The sequence below is a fragment of the Ctenopharyngodon idella genome, chromosome 20 (genome assembly GCF_019924925.1).
Source record: "Ctenopharyngodon idella isolate HZGC_01 chromosome 20, HZGC01, whole genome shotgun sequence".
Classification (NCBI taxonomy): domain Eukaryota; kingdom Metazoa; phylum Chordata; class Actinopteri; order Cypriniformes; family Xenocyprididae; genus Ctenopharyngodon; species Ctenopharyngodon idella.
The window spans coordinates 17,500,369-17,526,714 of NC_067239.1; the positions used below are offsets into that span (position 1 = coordinate 17,500,369).

The window sequence follows — 26,346 nt, forward strand, 5'->3', positions numbered from 1 at the left end:
TATGCCGACTCAAAGGACAAGAACACTTAGCAGTTAGCATAAACAATTAAACCTGTCATTTCTGCTGTTCTCAGCACTACAGAAGGGCATGTTCACTGAGTGTTAACATGATGGACCATATTTACTAATAGACTATGAACATGCAATGCTTTGCAGAAGTATTCAGATCTTATAAGCTGATCTGTGCAGTTTTCTTGATGTTAAAACAATTTCTCTTGTCTCAGTCTAATGTGCAGAGACATCTGTTAGTAAACCACTTGCAAACTAGACAGTTAGACAGTTAGTCCATGATGTCAGTGTGTGGCTCAACCAATGGCATTAGTTTGGAGCAGGACTACTTATTTGAACAATGAGAGATGGGGGCAGGGCAAAATGTGTAATAGGCGTGTTTGAGAAACCTATTTGAAAAAAACAGCCACTATTGCATTATCAGTGGTGTGGGAATTTTCCACTGCAGCTTCAACAATGCTGTTTTCAATTGTTTGGTTTCTGCTCTAAAAATAAGTTCATTATCATGCTGGTTTTTATAGTAATTGTTAATAATGAGATTCAAAATCTCCTGCACTGGAAGGCTGAGTCTTTTTTGGATGTGTTAAACTTCAGAGACTGTAGTGACTCACTCTGGCAGTGAATATTGGCGTTTAATAAAAACTCCCACAGAACAGACACGGAAAGGAATCATCGAGGAGTCAGATTCAATCTAAAAACATTACCTTTCAAGATCAGTAGAAGAACAGGCCAAGACGAGCAGCCCACTCTAATAAAGCACATGGCCCCCAGTGACCTCTAACTACAGAATATGAATCCACAGAGAACAACTTTATAGTATCTATCTATCTGTCTGTCTGTCTGTCTATCTATCTATCTACCTATAAACCTATTAGTACCATAACTAAGGTGTTAAAGGGTTAGTTCACCCAAAAATGAAAACTATGTCATTTATTACTCACCCTCATGTTGTTCCACACACATAAGACCTTCGTTCATCTTCAGAACACAAATTAAGATATTTTTGAAATCCGAGAGGTATATGACTCGTCCATAGACAGCAATATAATAAACACTTTCAAGGTCCAGAAAGGTACTAAAGACATCGTTAAAACAGTCGATGTGACTGCAGTGGGTTAACCTTAATTTTATGAAGCGACGAGAATACTTTTTGTGCGCAAAACAAAACAAAAATAACAACTTTATTCAACAATCTCTTCACCGTCATTATTCTTACGCATTATCCTTACCATGTTTACGTCCGAATGCCGGCTCAGTATTGGCCAAAGCTGCACATGTGAGCAGCACGACGCATGCGTGTGATGCTGATGCAGGAGCCTGCCAATAATGTGTCGTTGTTCTGACGTAGAACCTGGAAGCGCTGGACATGAACAACATATGAGAATGACACTGAAGAGAAGATATTGTTGAATAAAGTTGTTATTTTTGTTTTGTTTTTGCGCACAAAACATATTCTCATTGCAATTAAGGTTGAACCACTGCAGTCACGTTGACTGTTTTAACGATGTCTTTCTGGACCTTGAAAGTGTTGATTTTATTGCTGTCTATGGATGAGTCATATACCTCTCAGATTTTATCAAAAATATCTTAATTTGTGTTCTGAAGATGAACGAAGGTCTTGCGGGTGTTGAACGACATGAGCGTGTGTAATTAATGACAGAATTTTAATTTTTGGGTGAACTAACCCTTTAAAGGTAAACACTGGATGTATTTCATAAGTACAGTAATAAATAATCATTTTAGCGAATTGCTGATGGCAGAGATGCTCTTCCTATTTACAATGAGCACAGAATTAATCTAAAATAAATAGCATCATGATACAAATAGCAAAAACAATCATATAACTTCTCACTCTTATTTCTTACTACATATATAAAATTGAAAGAATTTGTGAATCCTACTATAAAGAAAGAGGAAATAATTAAAAATGAAATACACTGACCAATCTTTGACAAAACTGACAAAACAAATTTTAGACGCTGATGTGACCTTTTTATTGCAACACTTCCATGGTCAACCAGCTTCACCAGAAAGACTATCACTCATTTTGCAGATAAAGAGTCTAGGTGTGCAGGACCAGCACTAACTAGTCTGGGCCAGCAAAATCAAAGTCTTGCTTCAGCATTGTCATTGTAGGTCAAAGTTTTGTGTACTCAAGGACTGACCTGTGTTCTGATAAGGTATTTTCTATATAACATGACTTGCAGTTTGGGTGAAATTAAAGATGCTTTATTGTTGTATTTATAGCTGTGGAGCAGCAGCTATTGTATAATAGTGCGCAGTTATAGCAGATTAAGAACAAAAGCTAAAACATCTTACTTACAGCATATAGTTGCTGATTAAAATGAGAGGAGGAATTGGGTTGAACAGGTAATGTAATTACAGCGCGTTCCCAGACAGACACACATTTCCTATCTGTGTCCTCCTGTCGCAGTCTCTCTATCAAACACATACATACAGCCACTCTTTTTTACTAAGAACAAGCAGTTGTAAATAGATGTCAGAACATTGCACTCATCCATCCATAAGAATCGGATAAATCTTTCCTTTGTTTTGTCAGTCTGTCTTTCTAACCCCTCCATTCTTGTGTCTAGATCTTAAAATCTCCCTTTTTGTACATAAACTTGTGCAGTATCATTGTTAACTGTGCACTGTACTGATTGTGTTCGGCTACTTAAGATTTATATCAATAGTTTTGTGTGTGTATGCGTCCTGCTCCACCTCACCCCTCAAGTCTTAGTCAAAGCAACAACCCTTCAGATCAATTATTAAATGAGAATTCATTATTAATTATGAAATTATTCACATAGGATCTGAGGGTTTGGTGGAAAAACTTCAATATAAAAGTATAAGCATGTTAAATATACATGAAATGGACACATAATCATTGTGTTTACACTAATTAAGACAGAAAACCAACTGAACTCTGAAGCTTTCAGCCTCAAATGCATGTGAATCGCCACTTGCCCTGACTAATTGACTGACCTACATGTCAGCGATATGTGTTCTAGTGTCTAGGCAACATTTGCCAGTTTCCATACATACATTCAATTATATTGCTACTGTAAGTAAATGTATATTTCTCAGTGAATACCAATTTAAATAAAACTGGCTTGGACCATTCTATGAAAAACATATCACCACTTATTATTACTTCATGTGATGTTTTTAAGTGTGTATCTCTGCTCATGAAAGATCATGTTCTAATGATACTAAAGTGCAGATTGTGTTACCTTATATCTGAGGGTCACGTTACTCTATAAGTGCCTATTTAGACACTGTTTGATAGTGTCTATCGAAGCCCATCTATTTTAATATCTGCTGCCTAGGGAAATATGAATTCCTCTAGGGATCAATGGACAGCTCTATATTATTGTCTGTCTGTGTCGTACTACACTAGAGGGCAATGTTATACCACATAACGTTTTGGGGCCAATGTCTGTCACGTCCAATATGTGAGCCAACTAAAGTGGGTTTAATTAGGTCATATTGTTGTGGAAAATAACACAAGCCCAGCATGCATAAGGCATACCCGCAGCCGATTAAAGATGTGTAACCTTATTCAGATTATGCTGTGGGATCGCCTGTCACACAAACAACAGCACAGACACTCCAGTCAAACACACAGGGCCTTTCCCCTTCACTGGTCAACTTGTATTGATGCAGTACTTTTTATGGATTAATATTAATTGGCCTTTTCATTAATTATTTACGGTGGGAGGAAGCCTCGGGAGCAGTTTCTCTGGTTTCCTCTACTCGAACGCACAAATCTCCAGGGTGTTTAAGGGGAACATGCCCCCGAACCGAGGTCAGCAGTGGGAACTTCTGAGGCTGTTTCCTGTCTTATAAATGGAAATTTTCTTGCCTTCAAATGGCAGGACTAAGAATGTACAACTGAATGAGGAGTAAGGAAGCTTGTGCATCTAGATGTGTATTTTGTGTATTTAAAGAACATTTCTTCAATGTTCTCTTTTCATGAGCTAATCCAATTTATGGTTTAATAATTATGTTTAACTTTAATATAATATTTTGTCACATTTGTATATTTCTCAGAGAGGATTCATGATCTTTATTAAGTTATCATCTATAATACTCAATTATTTTAGGCAAAATGAAAGGATTGTGAGCTAAAAATTCATGTTTTTGACCCTGGGTCAACTTCTGTTTCTCAGCCATCCTAGATAAGAATGCACAATATACCATATTGGTTATCGGCTGATATTAGAGGGTTTTTATTTACTGGTATTAGTTGACATTAGATATTTAATTGTTCATGCTCATTTCCTCTATTTTTTACAATTACCTTCACCTAACACTCACTGAATGTTAAAAACACAAATAATTTATTAATATGTGACCCTGGACCACAAAACCAGTCACAAGTAGCACGGGTATATTTGTAGCAATAGCCAAAAATACATTGTATGGGTCAAAATTATCGATTTTTCTTTTATGCCAAAAATCATTAGGATATTAAGTAAAGATCATGTTCCATGAAAATATTTTGTAAATTTCCTACCGTAAATATATATAAAAATATATATTTTTTTTTTTGTTAGTGGATATGCATTGCTAAGGACTTCATTTGGACAACTTTAAAGGCAATTTTCTCAATATTTAGATTTTTTTTTGCACCCTCAGATTCCAGATTTTCAAATAGTTGTATCTCGGCCAAATATTGTCCTATCCTAACAAACCATACATCAATGGAAGGCTTATTTATTCAGATTTCAGATAATATATAAATCTCAATTTAAGAAAATTTACCCTTATGACTGGTTTTGTGGTTTTGTGGGTAACATTTAACACTGTTAAATGTAATCTATAGCAAATCCCAAACTGAATCCATTTTTCATGCCGTACATTATAATTTTGCGTTGTCTAAATTCACTTGTAACATTTAAAACTATTTATTTTAGTTTTATTGTTTTAATTTTAATTTTTTAGACAAAATAGTATAAAAAAATGCTTATTTAAAAATACTTATTGGCATATCGTATTGGCCAAAATTTTAGTACCAACGCATCCCTAATCCAAGAGACATAATCCAAGCAATTCAGAGTGAAATTACTGTGATTCAATTTCATTTCCATGCAAGAAAACACATAATTACACCCAAGATTGCTAAATGTCATCGTCTGTGTCTGTACGCTAAAAATCCATCCATCCATTCATGAGTTATATGAAGTAAACAGTAAGAAGAAATCACAACCTTATATAGTGTAAGGTTTATGTGTATGTTATTGATGTTATCATTCTCACATCTCTGAGCCTTTAACAATATAAGAGCAGTGCTAGATAGGCAATAAACAACTCATGTAGGAACACCAAATCAGGGTATTGTATGGACCTGATAGCAAAGAAACAAAACTGAAATTCAATTTACAGTTAGGCATTACATCATCGTTACGTCATGATAAAAGAAGAAAAATTAGGCCATACACTGTCTATTAAAAAAATATCTTTGTATTATGGGCATAGACGCCTCTCCTGAATTAATTAATGACAATAAAGCATATCAGTGATGTATATTTGGCTTATCTAAATAGTGTGTAGCCATCATGTTTTTTTAGGAACGGGCAATGCTATCGATGGCATCTTTTGCCACAAAAGCATGCATTGTGGCAGGTATGCATCGTGAGAGAAAACGACACCACAGCTCAGGGAACCATCAATTGCCTGCACCAGTAAGCATATTATGAATGACGGACGACTCATAATTCAAATATTCAATGTTTTGCAGACATATCTAAGAAATCAATAGCATCACTTAATCACAAGCACTGTCATTCTTAAATAAGCTAATAAAAGGCAACATATGAAGGGGGCAGATAGATGATGATGCAAACGTGTCGACGGTGTTTTCTACAAAATGACAGATTTTTTTATCGTGCATTTCAACGCTAAATGCAGCTCGAGATATGTCCATGCCTCCCCAGCTGCGCACACATCTGTGAAGAATGGTGGATTTTGGAAGATGGGCTAAATGACAAGGTCAGTATCTCCAATAAAGCTATGCAGTTTAACAAATGTTTGATAATCTCTTACCTCTCCCGCGTGTGTCACGGCACAGCGATCGGTTCCTATGCTTCCTTTATTGTGTCTCGCGGCACTCGGTTATCTTCCATTCAAGTCGCAGCACGCGAGCTGACCTCTTTGTGTATGTGTGTATGTGGATGTTTGTGTTGCTGATGCTGCGAGTGCTCGTCCTCCTCCTCGAGACAGTTCCGTACGCATTCAGTGCGCGCGGAGGCGCTGCTTCTCACACAGCTGCACGTGAAACAGGAGGGTGTGGCAGTGGCCGTTCACACAATAAAAACAGACCATTTTGCCCTAACATTTCAGTTTCTAAATATAAACCCTTTTGATTTAATGAATGCTGCACAAGCCTCTGAATGCAGGTCACAATCTGAAATAATTAAAGATTGAAAGTGCCCTCAGTATTTTTTGCTAATTAAAAAGTCTTTACACATAAATGTTAACCGTTTGTTGAGAATTATAATAATAATTATATACATTCACACGAGATAATTATAAAAATATCCGTCTTTTAGGCCCGTTCACACCAAAAACTAAGATAACAATATAACTAGCGTCCACACACCAAATCATTTTGTTTATTTTGTTATACAAGAATACTTTTTGTGTGCAGAATAAAACAAAAATAACGACTTTATTCAACAATTTCTTCTCTTCCATGTCGTCTCTGACGCTGTTCACGTGAGCACCATGATGCATGTGACGCAGGAGTCGACCAATACTGAGCCGTCTTTCTGACATAGAACCCGGAAGTGCTGCACTGTGTTTACAATGTGGAAAGCATCGGAGACTGACATGGAAGATTGTTGAATTGTTGAATAAAGTCGTTATTTTTATTTATTTATTTATTTTATTTTATTTTTGCGCACAAAAGTATTCTCGTCACTTCACTAAATTAAGGTTGAACCACTGTAGTCACATGGACTATTTTAATGATGTCTTTACCTTTCTGGGCCTTGAAAGTGGTAATTGCATTGCTTTCTATGGGGGATCAGAAAGCTCTCGGATTTCATCAAAAATATCTTAATTTGTGTTCCGAATATGAACAAAGGTCTTGTGGGTTTAGAACGACATGAAGGTGAGTAATTAATGACAGAATTTTCATTTTTGGGTGAACTAACCCTTTAATTATTTACCTTAAACATGGATTATAAAATTCTACCTTAATTATATGCCTTAAAGGGATAGTTCACCCAAAAATAAAAATTCTGTCAACCTGTATAAATTTTGAAGCTTATATATAATTATGAATAACTTCCAAATAGAAAAAAATACTACGGAAGTCAGTGGTGCCCCACAACTGTTTGGTTACAAGCATTCTTCAAAGTATCTTCCTTTATATTCAGCAGAACAAAGAAATGTATACAGGTTTGGAACAACTTGAAGGTGAGTAATAAATGATAACAGAATTTTCATTTTTGGGTGAACTATCCCTTTTAAAACTGCTTTCTCTGACCACTTTTATCTCTTTTTCCACTCAATGTCCACTAGATGGCGCTGTTTCAATGACTCCAGTTTGATGGGAATGAGCAGGACTGGTCTTCCCTTCTCCTCGGCGCCATTTTCAAACAGTGTTACCGCCACCGGAAGACCGTTCACCGTGGGGAGGGGAGGAAATCTGCAGTAGACACTGATGCTTAGCTAACCTCAAACAGTTTCACAAAATGAAAGCGCTGAGGCGAAATACCCAAACAACAAACAGCAAGCAGACTTTGCAGGGTTAATTGTTGCATCGTTTATTGTGTTCCCCCTGAGGAGAAAAGCTTTATTTCCGTGTGCCAGATATGCTGCAGAATGAAGACTGAGGCTAATAACTGTCTTCTGAAGACAGACTGACAGTTTATGTAAACAACAACAAGCGTCGGAGTAAGTATGTTTTGTGAAAATTGTGTATTTTTTGTATTTATTTTAGGTAATATTACATTGATTATTGTAACTCTATGGTCGCGTTTTAAAACTTAGTGAGTTGCCCACCTAGACAGTTCGCAACGCACAAAAAAGTGCTGTCTAGGTTCGCAGCTCACTAGGTTTTGGAACACAACCGACAAATTTAGTCTGTTTTTGGATTTTATAGATTAATAACCGCCACAGAGTGGTTTGTTGTCTTGACTGCTTTGAAGCTCTCAGTGGTTCTGAAAAGCCACTAATTTATAATCTGACATATTTTACTGGCATGGACCCTATTGATCTTTACTAAATCATGAAAGTTCAACAGTAGATGTATCAATAAGTTTTCAATTTTCCATTTATTTATGAAGGTAAAATAAAGATATTAAATCAGCTGGTGTTTTGAATGTTTCAGATATGTCATACAGTCTCTGTAATATCAGTGTTGGCTCGGTTGTCATGTGAATTATTGTGTATGTAGATCGGAGCGTATATTTTGTTGAATGACCATGACGACCAGCGCAGAGCGGAAGTTCGTCAATCTGCGGAAGCGTTTAGATCAGCTGGGCTACAGACAGCCGCTGGCCATTGAGAGTCTGCCATTGGTTGAGAAGCTCTTCAGGTGAATTCCTTGTACAGTATGCAGTATTATTCATACTGAACTATCCACCAATAAAGATTTTTTTTCTTCTGGGCCGGTACAGATTTATTCTTGCCCTGCCATTAATTTCACTAGCTCTGTCACAAGAAATTGTTACTTTTTATTTTTGCCAACATGTCTGTATGTGTCAGATAAAAAAGTTGACACAGATGAACATGTTAACTTTAGTTAATTGCTGCAAATAGTCTTCATGAAAATAAAACATGATACATTTTATAAATGTATATAATATGTGAAACATGATTTGACGGAAGCATAACAAATCTGTTTTCTTCTAAATCTCAGTGACCTGGTCCACACCACTGAGAGTCTCAGAAATGCTAAGCTTGCTGCCGGAAAAACAGAAAAGGAGAGTCGGAATGTGGATGCTCTTCTGGAGCCGTATAAAGCTGAAAATGCCCGTATAGTCCGAGAAAACAACGAGCTGCACCTTGGGCTTTTGAAACTGAGAGAGGAGAAGGATCGGATCAGCAGGGGTACAGATTGGGTTTAATGCCTCAAATCCTGTTGCAAACGGATTTGATCTTTTTTTAATCACATGGAATGGTTATAATAACCACTATTGTTCCGTTAACAGAGCTGAAGGCCTACATCAGGAAACTGGACCATGAAACCTCTGATCTGAAGTTCCTCAATAATCAGTATGTGCACAAAGTTCGGACCCTTGAGAAGGACAGCAAAGCCAAGACGGAGCGTATCCTACAGCTCCAAGAAAAGAACATGCAAGCTGTTGTTCAGACACCAGGTTGGTTGGTACATTTTATATAACGTTCCAGCTATGGTATTCACCTTTGCCTGTTTATGCTGCTATTAGAACATTTTATGGTCAATGACTAATTTAATTAGGAGGGAAGAAGCGATCAATCCCGTTTAGACGCCAGCGGATGCAGATAGATGAACTCCTCCCACCCTCCGGTGGCCCCATCCCTCCATCTGTGGCACAACCAGATGATCCCTACATCGCTGACCTTCTTCAGGTGGCTGATGACAGGTGTGGGGAAGAAAACAAAATGCAATCATGATAAATCAGTTCTTTTGTAAATAATGCATTTATAGGTAACACATTCAGTCTTTTTTTGAGGAACGAAAAGAAAAAAAGCATATTTATATTATATAAATGAATAATATATATGAATTACATACATGAAAAAAACATTTAAAAGTGAATATACTTATACTCGTTAAAATAAAAACAAAATTTATAAATATACATAGCATTAGTTAAAAACAGTTTTTATAATAATAAAAAAACATTGAATTTTTGTGTTTAGAATCCAGGAGCTCCAGAAGGAAGTGGCACAGCTCAAACTTGACCTGGAGAGAGCGCAGGCTGGAATCAAACATCTCAACACACAGGTAAGTGTGCACACACCTAAATTTCAGGTATAATTACTGTGTATAGTCTGATTACTTTTTCTTAGGTGCTGTTTTAATATTTCAGGGGGCAATTTTTTTGCATAAGCCACTACTTGATTGCTTGGGGAGAACAACAGAGTGGTTAAAGTTGTTAAAATTAAAGTGGAACTGAGAGTCCTCCTTAAACTTGTTTTAATCCTTTTTATTTGAGACATCCTTCAGGAGCCCACATATATGCACACTAATAAGTTATTACTAATAATAATATTATCTCTGTTATTTATTTATCATATATTAACAGTGTAACTTTACTCATAACATTAATCCTTACAAATTTTCCTTGTACTCTGTGGACAGGTGGAGGAGCGAGATAAAGAGATTGAGCGTCTGAATCGAGCTCTGGATGGTGGTCGACCTAATGATGTCATCTCTCTGGAGGCTCAAAACATCAGCAATGAAAAACTTATTGCTCATTTGAACCTGCAGGTAAACTGGATATCCATCTGGTAATTATTTTATCTTGTTTTGCAAATTACCTGACTGAGACCACCGAATCGAACGTGATTTCAGCCGAGGGGGACATCCCTTTCCCCCAGCTATGGCCCTGGTTACCAGTACCAGTAAAATTTTGCAGTTCTCGGTACCAGATCAAAAACCGTTGATCTTATTTACGTCATGTTTACACTTTGTTGGTTATTGAAAGGATTCATGAACGTGCGGCTCGCGCTGAACAGGACAAAACCTTGTGCATTTTCAGCATGTTAAGTGGGTTCTGAGTAGGCATGTGACGGTATCAAATTTTCATGTTGCGATTAATTGCTGAAGCTTTTATCACGGTATACGGTATTATCACGATATTGAAATAAGTTGCAAAAAAAAGTGTTGTCATAGTATAACAGGTTTAAGAACTCTTTTTGTAATAACAAAAAAAAAAAACTCTGAATGTTTAAATACAATAATACAATACACAAAAAATATATTAAGTAAAATTTTCAAACAGATTAAAGTGCAAAAGATTTAGGCTATAAAGAACAACAGGTAACACTTTACAATAAGGTCTCATTATTTAATGCATTAACTAAGATTGAGCAATAGATACATTTGTTACAGAAAGTATTATTTTTTGTTAATGTTAGTTAAGAAATACAACTGATCATTGTTAGTTTTATCTCAGGTCCATTAAATAAGTTCTTTTGATTTTAGTAATGTTATTAAACAGTAACTAAGAAATTAACATTAACTAAGAATAATTAATGCTTTGTAAGTATTTTTCATTGTCAGTTTGGTAATAATGAATTAACATGTTAACTAATGAAGCCGTATGTCTCAAAGTTTTACTGAACAATAACAAATAATCAGAACATTTCTAATCATTAGGGCATGTTGTAGTTCAGATTAAAATATAAAAATGTTTGAAAATAAATAGCCTATTAAGTCTTTAAGTATTAAGTATTTGGTGCTGTGATGAACAACATTGAGATTACAAAAAAATGAATGGCTGTTTGAAGCATTTTAAAAACTTCACTAGCCCAGTTGCTTTGTTTACTGGGTTTCCGGGGTAACCGCTGCATTCTGCTGTTCCATCAGCGCCCTCTGCTGTCAGAGAGTGAACGTGCACTTTCATTCAGCGCGTCTCCTTCACTCGTTCCGCCATGTGCTTTTCATGCACGTTGGGCTTGTTTACATCTGAGCGCATGTTGTACATTTTATACGGTTGATGGGGAAAGTATTCTTAAATGCATTATAAAAATTTTAATAATTGGTAATAAATTATTATTTACGGTATTTTGAAGTGCCCACGATAACAATATTGTGCATATTCATTATCGCGATATATCGCATTACGGAATATCGTAAAGTCTAGTTCTGAGTAACTTACTGACTAGCAACTCTGATAGGCCGTTGCATTCACACGCTCATCAGATATGATTGTGATTGGCTACAGTGCTCAACTCTTGTAAAAACACGCTGTAAATAGAAACCTTTGACGAGCAGAGATTGTTCAAAAAAACACGAACAAGAGCATTTGAAAGCAGCATCTATTAGCAGGTACCGAAATATACCGAAATATACAGTACTCAGTACAACCGGTACTGCAGAAATGCTGAAACCGTCAACTTTTTTTTTTTTTAAGTATCAACTGGTACCGGAACGTTTGACAGTCCTAGTTCAGACTGATATCCATCACCCTTTTCTGTTGCAGGTGTTTATTTCCAGTTTGATGTTAACCCCCCCCCGATAATAACTAATTTCCTCTTTCAGATAGAGTATCTGCAGGAGACCAACAGATCCCTTGAGCAGAGAATTGACGGACTACAGCAGAGGAAGAAGACTGTGTCTAGTGAGGTGGCTGACCTGAGTGCTCGAAATCAAGAGCTGTGTCAGGAGCTTACTCAAATAGACCAGCTTGCCCAGCAGCTAGAGAAAGACAAAGAGATGGTTCTAGAGACTGCTGACATGGAGCTGGAAGAGGCCAAGGTAATCTCAGCAGGGTCTATACTTGTGTAAAAAAAAAAAAATGTAAGTAAATAAATTAAGCCTCAGTGTTACTCTTAATGTGTGAGTTGGAATGAAACTGTTTTTCCAGAATTTTGATATATAATTTCCGATTTTTAGGTGTTTTGTTAATATCTGCCTTTCTTTTTCTATTTATTTATTTTTTTGTTTGTTTGTTTCATTGCTTAAAGAGCCCAGTGAGCCCAAATTGATCATGGAGACCATTGCCACCAATGTTCTCTATGATCAACTTAGCTCACGATGCTTTTGGGAAAAAGAGCCTAGGGCAGTCATAGAGACTATGATATTTAATATATGGTATAAAAAAAAATAATTTGCAGCATATATTAATTGTAATATTTTAATATTAATAGTATTTATTTATATTAATTAATAATACTGATCATAATATTAATATTTGGTTTCAGTGTATTAATTCTTGGATTTTAATATTTTAAATATTTACCTTTATGTAGTGATACTTATACTGACTCTTTCTCTGTCTCTAGAAAGAGATTCAGCGTCAACAGCGGGAGCTAGAGGACCTGGAGGAGGTCATCTCTACATTAAGACGGGTAAGTGCATGGTCCACTGTCCACACAGCAGCATGTGAAATGAGCTGTTAAATTAACCATCTGGTTCAGGACAGCATATTTATTCTGTCTGGACTGACATGACATGGATGGTTTATTTTAGCTCCTGTATAATGTTTATGTGTTTTTGTTTACTATCTTTGTGTAAATAATTTAAGATGTCAATTAAAGATTTCTGACTATAAGGAATGTCTTTCTGTTGGATTAAATGATTATTAGCCTTTCAGATATCCCACTCTTTATTACTGGCCCATGGACATTTCAAGTAATTTTGCAGTTAATAAATCTTAACACGCACACAAAAAATGTGTCTGTGTTTATCTGAAAATGAAAATTGTTTTACAAGGATGACATGTAAATAATAACTGTATTTTGTTTCAGAAACCTAGGCATTTTTTTAAAATGCAGTAGTAATAACACAATAATAAATTAACGACAATAAAACAATAATAAACTATATTTAAAAAAAACAAAGGACAAGAATGACCAATTAAAAAACATTTGCATCATCAAAATTTGAAGTACATACACCATCAGTTTTAACTGATTTAGGTGAGAGATTCAGTGAGAAAATTATATTTCATTGTTGCCTACAGCAGACAGTGTTTTTACTAGCAGATTACTCATGCACAACCCTAGTGTTAATGCTTTGTTATGGCCATTAGACTCAGTCAAATGTCTAAAGCTTGCAATGATTTGTTGCAGGATATGGCAGATGGAGATCACGTAAAAGACCGTTTGAGGGATCAACTACTTGATCTTCAAGAACAGAATGATAAGATGGAGGGACTGATAAACTTTCTGGAAGAAGACAAAAAGAGACTTCAGGACAAAATAGAAGCAATGACACAGGCTGGTGAGATGTAACACTCATCTTTATGTATTAGATGCGGGTAAAGTGATATATATGGTTTGTCATTCACCTGTTTAATTTTAGTGCTGTATTTGTTTCAGATAAGGAGATGATTCTAGAATTAGAGCGAATGCGTGCAAGGCATGGGATGTGTGGCAAGGATCACTCTCCATCCCGTCTAGATGCCTTTGTGAAAAGTTTAGAGGAGGAAAGGAATTATTACAAACAGGAGGTGGAGAGGTACCGTCTGGTTAGGGGCAGGACAGACAAAAGCTCTACCCCTAGTCCAGGCAGGGGGAGGAGCCCCAGAGGAAGAGGCAGCTGGTATGAAAAGGTGCGAGCTGACAGTTACTTCTTAATTACAATGATGATACATGGTTTAAGCAGGGTTTTAACAGTTTTAATAATTCCTGCATAATTCTGAACTGCACAACCAGATGAAATGTAAAAAAACCTTCCAGTTAACAATATACTTTTGGTTTGAAATAAATAATGAGCTGATCATTAAAAAAAAAAAAAAAAAAATAATAATAATAATAATGTAAAAGTGAATGAAAATGGAACTAAGAAATCTATATGAAAAATATTATTCAATGTGAAAATGTTAAATATATTACAGTTAATTCTAATTAAAATAATTACAATTATTTATAACGTATTTTACTGCATCTATAAATTTGTATGCATACATTATTTCCTTATTACTTTTATTTTATACATCATAACTGATTTTCCAACAAGGCGGCAGGATTTTTTGGGGTTTTTTTTGTGGCCATTTCACAGATCATTGACTCTTTATTTAAGACAGTTATTTAAATAATTAAAATTATTTACCAAAATATCAATATTGCACATGATTGGGCCAAACCTTGCTGGGAAACTGACTATTTGTGTATTTCTAGAGAGATGGTGATGCAGAGCTCTCTCGTGTAGTGAAGGAGAGGGATGAGCTACAGTCAGTGCTCCTGGGCTTTGAGAAACATATAGAGGACATCCAGACCAGAGTTAAACTACTGACTGCAGAGAGAGACCAGCTCAGCTCACAGTACCAGCAGGTGAGACACCACCTGCACCCTGCAAAGCTTTTCATCTGTTTGCTGTCTGAAATCAGAATGTCAGAAGCTTCTTCATGTAACCATCACTTTGTGATTTACTCCAGCCAAAAATTATTTCATAATTTACTGTCTCTTGCTTCCAGCCAACTGTCATATTGGCATTCATGAGTTCACGCTTGAGGTAACCATCAGCATGAGCTTCACATTGTGCTGACATGTTATGTCAAGCGTGAACCCGTGAATAAGCTGGCTGGAATTTGCTAATATAAAATTTAAAAAGTTAGTCAATATTAGTATTTTTCTCACACACACCTATTGTTTCACTTCAGAAGGCTTTGATTCGTCCACTGGGGTCGTATGAATTACTGTTGTGCTATTTGCGTGGTTTTTGAAGTGTCAACTTTTGCACAACCTATCCACTTGCATTATATGGACTCACAGATGGATTATTATTCTAAAAATCTACGTTTGTGTTCATCTGAAGAAAGAAAGTCAAACACGTTTGGAACTGGATGAGCATGAGTAAATGATAACAGATATTTTATTTTTTGGTGAAGTATCCATTTAAGTTAAGATACACATCTAGCTGTTTTCTTTGGGAATAGCTGTGCATGTGATTTAAATATAGACTCAGGAGGAACTGAGACGTGTCCAAAGGGAGCTTGAGTCCTCTGAACTCCAGCACAGGATCAGAGACGACAGTGAACAGACTGAAGCTGAACTCCAGAGAGTTACTGCTGAGAGAGACATGCTTAGAGACAGACTCAAGGTATGGTCTGTGTGTTTGCAAATGAGTTTATTTTATTTTATTTTTTTTTAGCAGACCATAAATAGCTCCCAAGTATGTACAAGCAGTTTTCTGTGGTTGGAGTCGTGCGTTTAGAATTCAGCAATACACTTCTAAACTGTACTGCACTTGTAGGGTGAGTGGTATAGCTGTGTGTTAAGGGGAAAGTTGCCAAAAATAAAGCTGCCAGTGTTTTATTTCTCTCTCTCTTTACAGGTTGCCCAGAGCTCAGCTCTAACAGAGCGAGGACAGGAGGAGATCAGGATTCTTGACCTGGAGAACACTATTGAGATGGTACGACACTAATAGTGCTTGAACTGTTTATAGTTTTACAAACATGACCAGTGTTTTTGTGTTTAGTCATGTCTGGATAGTTATGAGCTAATTCCAACTGCCATTTTTGTGCCCTTAAATGCTGTTTTGTGCCCTTAAATGATGCATCTCATAATATGATGCATTACTGTGTGTGTAGCTAGAGAGAGAGAAGGCTGATCTGCGCACTCAGGTCGCTGTGCTGAAGGAGAGTCGTGTTGCTGTTGAGAAGGAGCTGAAGTCTCAGTCAGCAGTGCTGGTGCAGAATGTAGAGGAGGCCACACAGCACAGAGTCGAGATCGGTGCGCTCAGGTCTGTGTGTTTGTGTACCATCACTGTAGACCGACATTTATACCTGTCGTACTTGTGCTTAAATATGTGCCACCCAAAATTCCAAAGCAGCTTGATATTTCACATTTGTCTCTGTGTGTTTGTGTGTGTGTTTAGGCTTCTGCAGGAGCAGATGGAGCAGTCTCTCTCAGATGTTCAGCACAGATTATCTGTGAAGACCAGTGAACTGCAGGCAGCTCACCAACAGATCGACAAACTAGAAGAGAAAATCGGTGTGTGTTTTTCTTGCAGTGTTGCACTCTTTGTTGCACTAATTTACTCAAATGCACATCTTTATGTGATTATTATCTGTTCTGTCTCTTCTTTCCTGTTTTCTCTCATGCATCTCTGTATTAGGGGTGTCAGAAGTACCGTTACTTCAGTACTAAGCCAATGCTAATTTAGGTTACACATTATGTACTTTATTAGTGTCCTTGTTACAGTGTAATTACACAAATAAGCACTGAGCAATATTAATAACTTCTACTATTCATATGGGTTTGGTTTAGGTTTAGTTGCTTGTTATGAATTATGAATTGTAATTATAATTTACTATTAATACTATAGTAAGTACATGTAACGTGTAACAGATTACAGGGTCTTTATCTGAATAATTGAGAAGTTGAAAGCAATGTTTACATAACTGGGAAATGCTTGAAGGCAACATGCCATTGTTTAAATTAAATACTTATTTAAATTCAATAATTAATATTTATACTATTTAAAAAATAATAATAATAATAATGAGTTGATTTATCCATGTTTAATATGTCTCTGGACATACTGGACAGATGGATGCTCAGACTTGTTAAGTTGGGTAGAATCTGCGATCTCTGACCCAGTTCATTTGCTTGGGTCCATGGCTGTTATAAGCTGTGTTTTCCACCAACTGGCATCCCTGGCAGTGGGCGGCATCTCACAGACCAAAACAAAAACATTCCGACATGAAACTCACATTTCGAATGTGAACTGATGCATGATTCCTAAATATCTGTGAACATATTATGATATTTTTATGCTTTAGTACAGTCAAACAAATTACATACAGCACCATTAACAGTCTCTTGTTGCCACCTACTACTGTAACGATGTAATTTATACAATCGTTATTTGAAGCGCCGAGTTACTTTCAAAAGGTGATTTGCTCTATTTTGATCCCTACTGTAGACATCAGTGTTTATGTCTGAACTATAAACTTTTATCCCAGTACTTCTGTAATAATTTGAATGTTTGTAACAGAAATAATGATACTGTGTGACTGAAAAGACTATGAAGCTGTTTCATACCTATACATGATAACTGCTCTCTCTAACCGCTGATTTAGATCGCAGCGATTTAAATCGCTGTGATCGTACTTGTCAAAGGATTAATAGACATAGAAGAATTGTTGTCATTTAGGAATAAGATTGCGTGGGTGTTTGAATCGAGATCATGATCTTTTAACAATTAATCGTGCAGCTCTAATAGATGTAAAATTTGTTATGTGAAAAGAAGATTCTAAATGCTGTGTTATTGTGCAGCTGATCTGAGTAGACATGGTTCATCTCAGAAGGATGAGGTTGCAACTCTGCAGAACACAATAGCATCTCTAGACCGAGAGAAAGACGCCCTGCAGGACGATGTGGACCAGAAGACTGAGAGTGTGGTGCTGCTACAGGAAGAGATCCACAGGAAGGTACTGCTGATACTCAGCACACAGTATGAGGGGACGTCTTATTACAGCGCTGTTGTCAATACAGAATGTTTGGTCATATTTGTAGAGAAGATAACTAGTTGCATTCAGTAAATTATTGAAAATTTTTGTGGTACTGCTTTATAAAGTAAGTTTTGATCTACAGGAAAAGACTCTGTTGGAAGTCCGGCTAACAGTTACTGACTTGGAGAACTCTTTGGAGTAAGTGTCTGTTTTCTGTTGTTAAAATGTATGTTCTCAGAATGATGGGATATTTCTGCCTTGTTAGAAAGGAATAGAAGTTCTTCAGTGTTTTTATGGCATATATTTTAGTCAGCTGAAGGGGGCGTTGAGCAGTCGAGAGAGGGAAATCGCTAGCCTACGCAGACAGCTGGATCGATCACAAGAGGAACTCTCAGCCGTTAGTCGAGACAGAGAGGTCGCGCTGAGAGAGAACCGCAGGTTACAGGATGATCTGGCCACCATGACCAGAGAAAATCAGGTACACACCAGTAGACCTTTCCTTCACATTTTTTTTCTTTGTTTTTCTTCTTCCCACCCTTCCAGATAAGAAAAGTGAACCCACTCCTGTTCAAGTGACATCTGTGACCAGTGAACATTTCACATGCTCACATTTTTGTGTCCCTTTCTCCAGGCTGTGCACGCAGAAATGCAGGAAGCTCTGAATGAGAGGGATGAACTGAAGCTCAGAGTTCATTCATACATCTCTGAGGTGGCGCGGATAGAAAGCCTAATGGCTGCCAAGGTGAGAGATGGAGAGGAAAAACACTCCAGCAATTTGAAATGACACGTCGAAATCATGTCAATATTGCCGGTTTATGATATAAAATTATTATATTAAAATTAAAAATTTAATCACCAGAATGTTAAGTCATGAAAGGTGACTTACAGTCATTTTCTCAGAGGTAAACTTAAAATATGTTCCTTAAAACCTCCTTACCCACAGTAAAATCATTGTCGCACACAGAATTAAGTGAATTATTGCTTTTTTAAAACATTGGCAAAAGCAATTTGATTAAAGATGCCATTGTTCAATAAATAGTTAAATTAAACTGTTTAGGGGTCTTTAACAGGTGGTCACTGTGGCCATCAATTATTGTTTGGTCCCAAACTTATTTTCATGGAAAAATTAATATTACTAAAAATACTAATTGGAAAAAAAGTTCAGTTAAATGCAGAATTAAATTTAATTGAATTTTCATTGCATATCAAATGCACATGTAGTCATTTAGCAACTACTTGTTTTTGCACTGATGCTGGTTTATCCATGTTGTGTATAGGAACAGGAGAACAGGGACATGCTGGAGCGTTTCCGAAACATCCACACTGAGTCAGAGGATAGAGAGCTGAAGCTGCAGCAGGCCGAAGGGCTAAACAACTCCATTAGATTGGAGCTGCTTTCATCCGACACGGAGCGCAGGCACCTCAGAGAAAGAGTCTCACTGCAGGACAGAGAGATACAGGAGGTACGAGTGACATGAGGAGCACGCTAAGGGGCTGTTTACCTGACACCGATATCAACTAAAAATGGAAAACTTCTTATGTGTTTTGGCTGTTCATTGGCAATGGGCGATATCTTATCGTTTGCGATAAACCTGAAAAAATTCTCCCCACGATAAGAATTAGTCTTCCTGCAATAATAACGATAAAGCCTAGTTGATGACGTATTTCTGTGTGGACCCATTCGCAGCTCATGTGCAGAGCGAAAACAACTATGGTGGAAGGCGGACATGAAGCTAAGGAGGAGTTTATCGCTAAACGAGGAGCTACCTCTACAGTCTGGAACTGGTACACACAGATATATGTTCACTCACCGAACACTCTGACTGAGTGCTTGAGAGTTTCGCGATCTGTAAAGCAGACTATTTCAGTTCACCTCAATGAATGCACAGTGTATTTGATGCACAGTAAACACTAGTGTAAGGTGCCCAACTCATTGTCGCTTTGTTGAGAGCACTCAGTGTTTCTCACACAATCAAAGACAGAGCAAGAGACTTTGACTTTGCACACAGAACTGACGTGCTACATGTAAATGATATTATTTTTTGTATTTTCCTGTAAAAATAATGTTCATTTGGAATTATTCAGCCATTGAGAACATAACACCGGTTTGTCCCGTAGTGGGTGGTAATGTAATTGATTTGAATTATTGTGTGTAATTATTATTGTGTGATGTTTTTCAGCACAGTTGCACTATTTGAACTTTATCTGCACTTTTACAGAAGAAAAGTATATTATGCAACTTTTCCATTTCTACAAGGCTGGAGTTTTGATTTTTACTGGGGTTTTTTTTATTCTTTTATGTAATTTGTCTATTACAGGAGCCTATTTGATGATAGATACGCTTTACTTTAGATCAAAGTTTGTTTATGAAACTTGTAAGACTGCATGCAGCTATCCTCTGTAGCCAAAAAACAGTGGAGAATGGTAATATTTATATTGTCATTGATATTGTTATCGCTATTGCAATAAATACCAGAAAATATTGTGATATATTTTTAAGTCCATATCACCCATCCCTACTGTTCATTACACGGCAATGCTGTTTTGGGGGCCTGAAAATGCAAACTTTTGAAAACTGGTTTCAAACTGCAAGTTTTTGAAAATGATACATTTATTTTCTCAGTGTAAACTACAAAAATGCATATTTGTGTAAACATTGACGTCATGCGCATGCGTATTACGCGTTCATTCTATAGGTGCGTAATTTTTCTTTACAAAATGACATTGTCAACTATTGCCGTGGCATGCAAAATACAGTGTTTTTAGTTGTTTTCTCGGTTTCATGTGAATGGGGATCATTTTAGCAACGTTGTTGCCTGTACATGAAAAAAGGAAAAACTTTTCCGTTTTTAGCACATCATTGTCATGTAAACATACCCTAAATGTTTTCCATTGCCTCATAACCTGTGTTTTCTCTCAGCACTTGAATGCTCTGCAAGCATATGAAGCTCAGGTGTCATCGCTGGCAAGGGCAATGTCTCGTTTGGAAGAGGAGGTCCAGGCGGCTCGAGCCGAGAAAGCCTCAGTATTGGCAGATCTGGCCTCTGTCAGAGAACTGTGCGTTAAGCTCGACTCCAGCAAAGAGCTCACCGTTCGCCAGCTGACGGCTAAGAGCATGGAGCTGGAGAGAGTAAGACTTACACACACACACACACCATTCGCCCATGTCAACTACATCTTTAGAAAGGGTTTGAAAGTAAGCGAATGTACGACTAACTAACACTAAGTTTTTAACACTAACCTCAGGTGACGGGTGAACTGGAGGATGTGCGCTCTGAGACAGAGCTTCTGAAAAAGCAGCTGGACAGTGAGCGTCGGACGGTACGCAATCTTGAGACTCTGCTCTCTACCAATCGACAGAAGGAGTTTCAGACGCACCTGAATGCCAGCGAGAAAGAATCTGAGCTCAAAGTGTTGAAGGACCGCCTCGCTCTCGCTGACAGCAAAACGTAAGTGGAAAAACAATGAACAAAAGTGCCATTTATGATTTTTGTTACTATTACTCTACTGTTAAAAAGTTAGTTGGTAAGATTTTTTTAAATGATTTTGAAAGAAGTCTCTTATGCTCTTCAAAGCTGAATTTATTTGATCAAAAATATGATAAAAGCAGTAATATTGTGAGAAATTTTAAATAATTATTTCCTATTTTAATACATTTTAAAATGTAATGATGCAAAGCTGAATTGTCAGCATCATTACTCCAGTCTTCAGTGTCACATGATCCTTCAGAAATCATTGTAATATGCTGATCTAATGCTCAAGAAATGTATTATTTATTATTAATGTTAACATGTGCTGCTTAATATTTTTGTGGAAACAATGATTCATTTAAGTTTGTTTGATAAATAGAAAGTTTGAAAGAACAGCATTTATATGAAATAGAAATCTTTTGTAACATTATAAATGTCTTTACTGTAACTATAGGTTAATTTAATGCATCCGTCCTGAATAAAACTAATAGTTTATTTAAAAAAAAAAAAAATTTAGTGACGCCAAACTTTTGAATGGTGGTGTATGTAGAATAATAATTAGGGATGCACCGATACCATACGGTGTGTACAGAACAGTGCTTGTGACAAAGAAACACAGACAATAGATCAAACAGAGCAGAATAGATATATCAGAGAAGGATGTCTATGAATTAAATGTATTGAATTAATAGAATGTTAAACAAATTAAACATTTACGCTTATCTAGCTGCTGTGCATGAGCTAACAAGTGAAACACGCAGAGTGGATTGAGCGTGCAGTGGCACAGATGCGCAAGCTTGTCGATCGCATCCTGTTTTCACATACGTCGCCGGAAAGTTTGTTGTTTGGTCGGATATGTCAGTAGCAAAGAAGGTAAAATGGGGCACATATTACTAACATTAATTGACGGTAAAGAGAAAGAGAACGTGCACTTCTGTTGCATGCTCTTGATTGCTGATCGTTCACTCAGTCATTTGAATTAAAATTAAATCGTATTTGTAAGTAAAAACTTGACCAGTTAATTGATTTATGTATAACGAATGGTACATTATTACAGGACGTTTACAGGTCAAAAAGTTTACTGTGCACAAACATCCGAAGCGCACACCCAGAAAGCCGCGTCTCAGACAGCGCTTGATGCTGAATTGATTTCTCTTTCATGTCCTCTTGCACTTGAACTGACGAATTCACTCTAAAATTATGTAAAAACACCCGTCTTGGCAAATATCCTAGTAAACAGTTGGTAATGTCTGTTGAGAAATAAAACTCATGTGTAACAGTATATTGGATCAGTGCATTCAGTTTTAAAGGGTTAATTCACCCAAAAATGAAAATTATGTCATTAAAGGTGTGGAACGACATGAGGGTGAGTAATTAGAACACAAATTAAGATATTTTTGATAAAATCCGATGGCTCAGTAAGGCCTGCATTGCCAGCAAGATCATTTCTTTTTTCAATGCCCAGAAAGCTACTAAAGACATATTTAAAACAGTTCATGTGACTACAGTAGTTCAACCTTAATATTATAAAGTGATGAGAATACTTTTTGTGTGCCAAAAAAAACAAAATAGCGACTTTATTCAACAATATCTAGTGATGGGCGATTTCAAAATACTTCTTCATGAAGCTTCGAAGCTTTATGAATCTTTTGTTTTGAATCAGTGGTTCGGAGCGCGTATCAAACTGCCAAAGTCACGTGAACCATTGAAATTTCTAAACACTTATGACGTAACGAAGCCTCGTTTACTGAAATCACGTGATTTTGGCGCTCCGAACCACTGATTCGAAACAAAAGATTCGTAAAGCTTTGAAGCTTCATGAAGCAGTGTTTTGAAATCGCCCTTCACTAGATAATGTTGAATAAAGTCGTTATTTTGGTTTTTTTGGCACACAAAAAGCATTCTCGTCACTTTATACTATTAACGTTGAACCACTGTAGTCACATGAACTGTTTTAAATACGTCTTTAGTAGCTTTCTGGGCATTGAAAAAGAAATGATCTTGCTCCCTATGTAGGCCTCACTGAGCCATCGGATTTTATCAAAAATATCTTAATTTGTGTTCTGAAGATGAATGAAGGCCTTACGGATGTGGAACGACATGAGGGTGAGTAATAAATGACTGAGTATTCATTTTTGGGTGAACTAACTCTTTAAAGGGACAGCAGTTTAATAAACCTGCTTCTGTGTTTTTAATGTTAATCAAACAGAAAAAGACAAAGAAATCATTCACTGCTCTTGACTGAATGACTTTTGTAACTTTAATAAAGATTCATCTATATTTAATTTATACAGTGAAGACTATGCAGTGTTGTTTTACATTTGATTACTTTATTCAAATTCTGCGTTTTAAAGAGGACCAAATGTAATGAAATCCTTTACAAATAGGAAGGATTAGGCAGATGCTCCACACATTGATCTGTAGGGCTACAACAACTAATCAATATAATATAAAAAGTAATTGACGAATTTCATTATCGATAATGCGTGGAGACCCTCGGTCAGTGATGTACATTACAGTAGTGCAAAATGCATTTGAAAAATAGAGAAGGCCACAGAGCTTCTGTACACAAGTTGTCCAGAGAAAGGAAAGAGGGATCATTGGGAAACAGAACAGATGGAGGCAAACAAGCCCCACCCGGTCATTTAGAGGGGAGCAAACTACATGTTTTTTTTTTAACTGACAGCGCTCTAAAACATCAGGGGGCTATATATGTGTCTGTGTATATTGATTATACAATGTGTAGAGTAATTCTGCCAATGTTTTATGTGTAATCGCATTATTTATTGTTTCCTGTAAGAGTCTGTTATACAGGGAACTGTGTAAAGCATTTGTCTTTGGCATGCACCGAGTACTGTCCTCTTTAAGGCTGCATAAAGAGTCCATTGAATGTTGCTTTCCTCCAAACAAACAGTTTCTCAATAATGTTTTCTAGTGCAAGTGTGCAGTTGCCATGGCGATAGCAGCATGTAGAACAAACACATCAATCAAATGAGGATGTTTTACTGCAATCTAGCACAGTTAAAAAGCAATACTACTAATAAAAATGTATTTGCCTTTTGTTTCAACATCTCAAAATGTTTGTGTATTCATAGGGCTGGTCATGCTAGAGAGGTTTCTCAGCTGCGTGGAAAAGTGTCTCAGCTACAGACAGAAATGGATGTCCTAAAGAGACAGCTAACCACTGAGCGCTTTGAACGGTGAGACAAAATACTACTGAGCTTCCTAACCATCATCGAACCATTTGGAATAATTTACATAACATTTCTTGTATGTGCCTGCTATGATCTTGGTATGTTGGTTTGTGAAATGTTGATTGTTTTTCTGTGGTAGGGAGAGAGCTGTGCAGGAAATGCGCAGACAGGGCTTATCTTTCTCTTCACTGCGAAGCTCTTCCCCTCTCAGTACCTCTCTCAGTCCCCGGCCTACTTCTCCTGAGCGCTCCATCCTCCGCACACCAGAGCGCACCGTAGACAAGACACCAGAAAAGTGAGAATTACCTGAAACCTGCTTGTGAAACTGCAGCAGATATTATTTCTTGTGTGATGTTCATAACCGTTCTTATATGATTTAAAGTAACCCATTTAACTTCATGTTTTTCAGAAGTGTAAGCTTTAAGGAGTAGCGAAAAAGGAAATGATTCATCGCAGCCTGTCACGTTTGCGCAGACACAAAACACGGATGTCTTGTGGAAGATTCTTGTTTAATCAGTTCTGAAGAAACTTTGTGTTGGGCCAGAAATGTCTCTGAGATCAGTCCAGAAGATATTTTCTTGGGCTTCTAAAAGGGAAATACTTGTATATTTATTTAAGGTCAAAGGTAAAATTATGCCACCAAAGCCAATATGTAGAGCAGTGTTGATGTTAAAATCATACATTTTGTAATAACATGAAAGAATTTGTATTGCAGTAGTTGTATTGTCATTATTGTTCTTAATAGTTTTGGACTTTGTAATTGAAAACGAGGCAGCTTGTAGCACGTCATGTATTTACATGGTAGACCTTTTCTAACAAGTGAAAATAAATATTAAAACTGTTCTAAAACATGCCTGAAGTGAGAGGAGAAATAAAAGTGACCAAAGAGGTCTTCAGAAAGTTGATATTTCCATGTTACTCAGGGCTATGTTAATGTCACACTACCACTCCAACCTGTGTTTTATGTTTATGTATGTATAATTTATGTTGACTGATTAACTTAATAAATGAATAAACATGCAGTTTTTAATATCTGTCATTGTCTGGTATTCATCCTGGGCTCTATGTACTTTCATGTAATTATTTTTAATTAATTTAAAAACTTGGTTTGATGATAAATCAATCACTGTTCTTAATTCTTTATATAATAAGAGAAAAACTGAAGTACAGTTATTCAACATGGCTTCCTAAACTGTATTTTTTTCTTTTAGCTTTTATTTGATGTTAACAGCACGTAAACCCTGTAAACTTAAAAGTAACAAGATAAATGTGCTGAACAGGGTTTTTTTTGTTGTTTTTCATGTTTCATCTTAATTTGCTATTTAAGTAGTGGTTCTTGCTAAGCCAGGCTATTGCTCATCAAGTATTACACTTTAGTATGTAACTCATTCTGCTGCACCATTTACTACAGACATGAATGATACCTCAAATCATAGGATTTGTTGAAAAGAAGTGTCCTATTATGTTAAATGATCAAACTTTTTTTTTTATGGCTAACAATAAAACAAATCCCTGCCTTAAAGGTGCAAATAGGTGATCTTGGAAACGTTAAGTTTAGCCTGCTAGCACTGAAAGCATACTATCCCACCTTCCCTGTAAATCGCCGTT

At 36.6% G+C, this 26,346-nt stretch overlaps 2 protein-coding genes across 5 annotated transcripts in view; one reads left to right on the plus strand and one right to left on the minus strand.

The window, feature by feature from the left end:
• Positions 1–6,250, minus strand: part of cracd (capping protein inhibiting regulator of actin dynamics) — a 34,030-nt gene extending 27,780 nt beyond the window's left edge. For both annotated transcript variants that reach the window (XM_051875726.1, XM_051875724.1), the window contains exon 1: positions 6,058–6,250. The gene's annotated coding sequence lies outside the window, so the exon portion shown is untranslated. The remainder of the gene's footprint in view (positions 1–6,057) is intronic.
• Positions 6,251–7,567: 1,317 nt separating this feature from the next.
• Positions 7,568–25,770, plus strand: cep135 (centrosomal protein 135). Of its 3 annotated transcripts, XM_051875508.1 has the most exons (26): positions 7,569–7,914; positions 8,417–8,557; positions 8,882–9,072; positions 9,174–9,341; positions 9,443–9,587; positions 9,868–9,952; positions 10,310–10,438; positions 12,215–12,430; positions 12,958–13,023; positions 13,747–13,897; positions 13,996–14,228; positions 14,797–14,949; positions 15,578–15,718; positions 15,953–16,030; positions 16,209–16,360; positions 16,496–16,611; positions 17,899–18,053; positions 18,217–18,272; positions 18,384–18,552; positions 18,706–18,816; positions 19,352–19,537; positions 20,995–21,204; positions 21,321–21,523; positions 24,640–24,744; positions 24,878–25,033; positions 25,148–25,770. In XM_051875508.1, the coding sequence occupies exons 2-26, from the start codon at positions 8,439–8,441 to the stop codon at positions 25,167–25,169; spliced, it is 3,516 nt and encodes a 1,171-aa protein (XP_051731468.1). In that variant the 5' UTR covers positions 7,569–7,914; positions 8,417–8,438; the 3' UTR covers positions 25,170–25,770. The 3 variants fall into 3 exon arrangements, with proteins under 3 accessions (XP_051731471.1, XP_051731469.1, XP_051731468.1); XM_051875511.1 differs by lacking the exon at positions 15,578–15,718 and having other exon boundaries at positions 7,568–7,914; XM_051875509.1 differs by lacking the exon at positions 25,148–25,770 and having other exon boundaries at positions 7,568–7,914; positions 24,878–25,037.
• The last annotated feature ends 576 nt before the right edge of the window (positions 25,771–26,346 follow it).

Excerpts from the sequence above, each read along its gene's own strand:
- cep135 (XM_051875508.1), top strand. The coding sequence starts at position 8,439 with ATGACCATGACGACCAGCGCAGAGCGGAAGTTCGTCAATCTGCGGAAG. Across the intron at positions 16,612-17,898 it reads CAAACTAGAAGAGAAAATCG|CTGATCTGAGTAGACATGGT; the intron begins GTGTGTGTTTTT and ends GTTATTGTGCAG. Across the intron at positions 21,205-21,320 it reads AGAGCATGGAGCTGGAGAGA|GTGACGGGTGAACTGGAGGA; the intron begins GTAAGACTTACA and ends CACTAACCTCAG.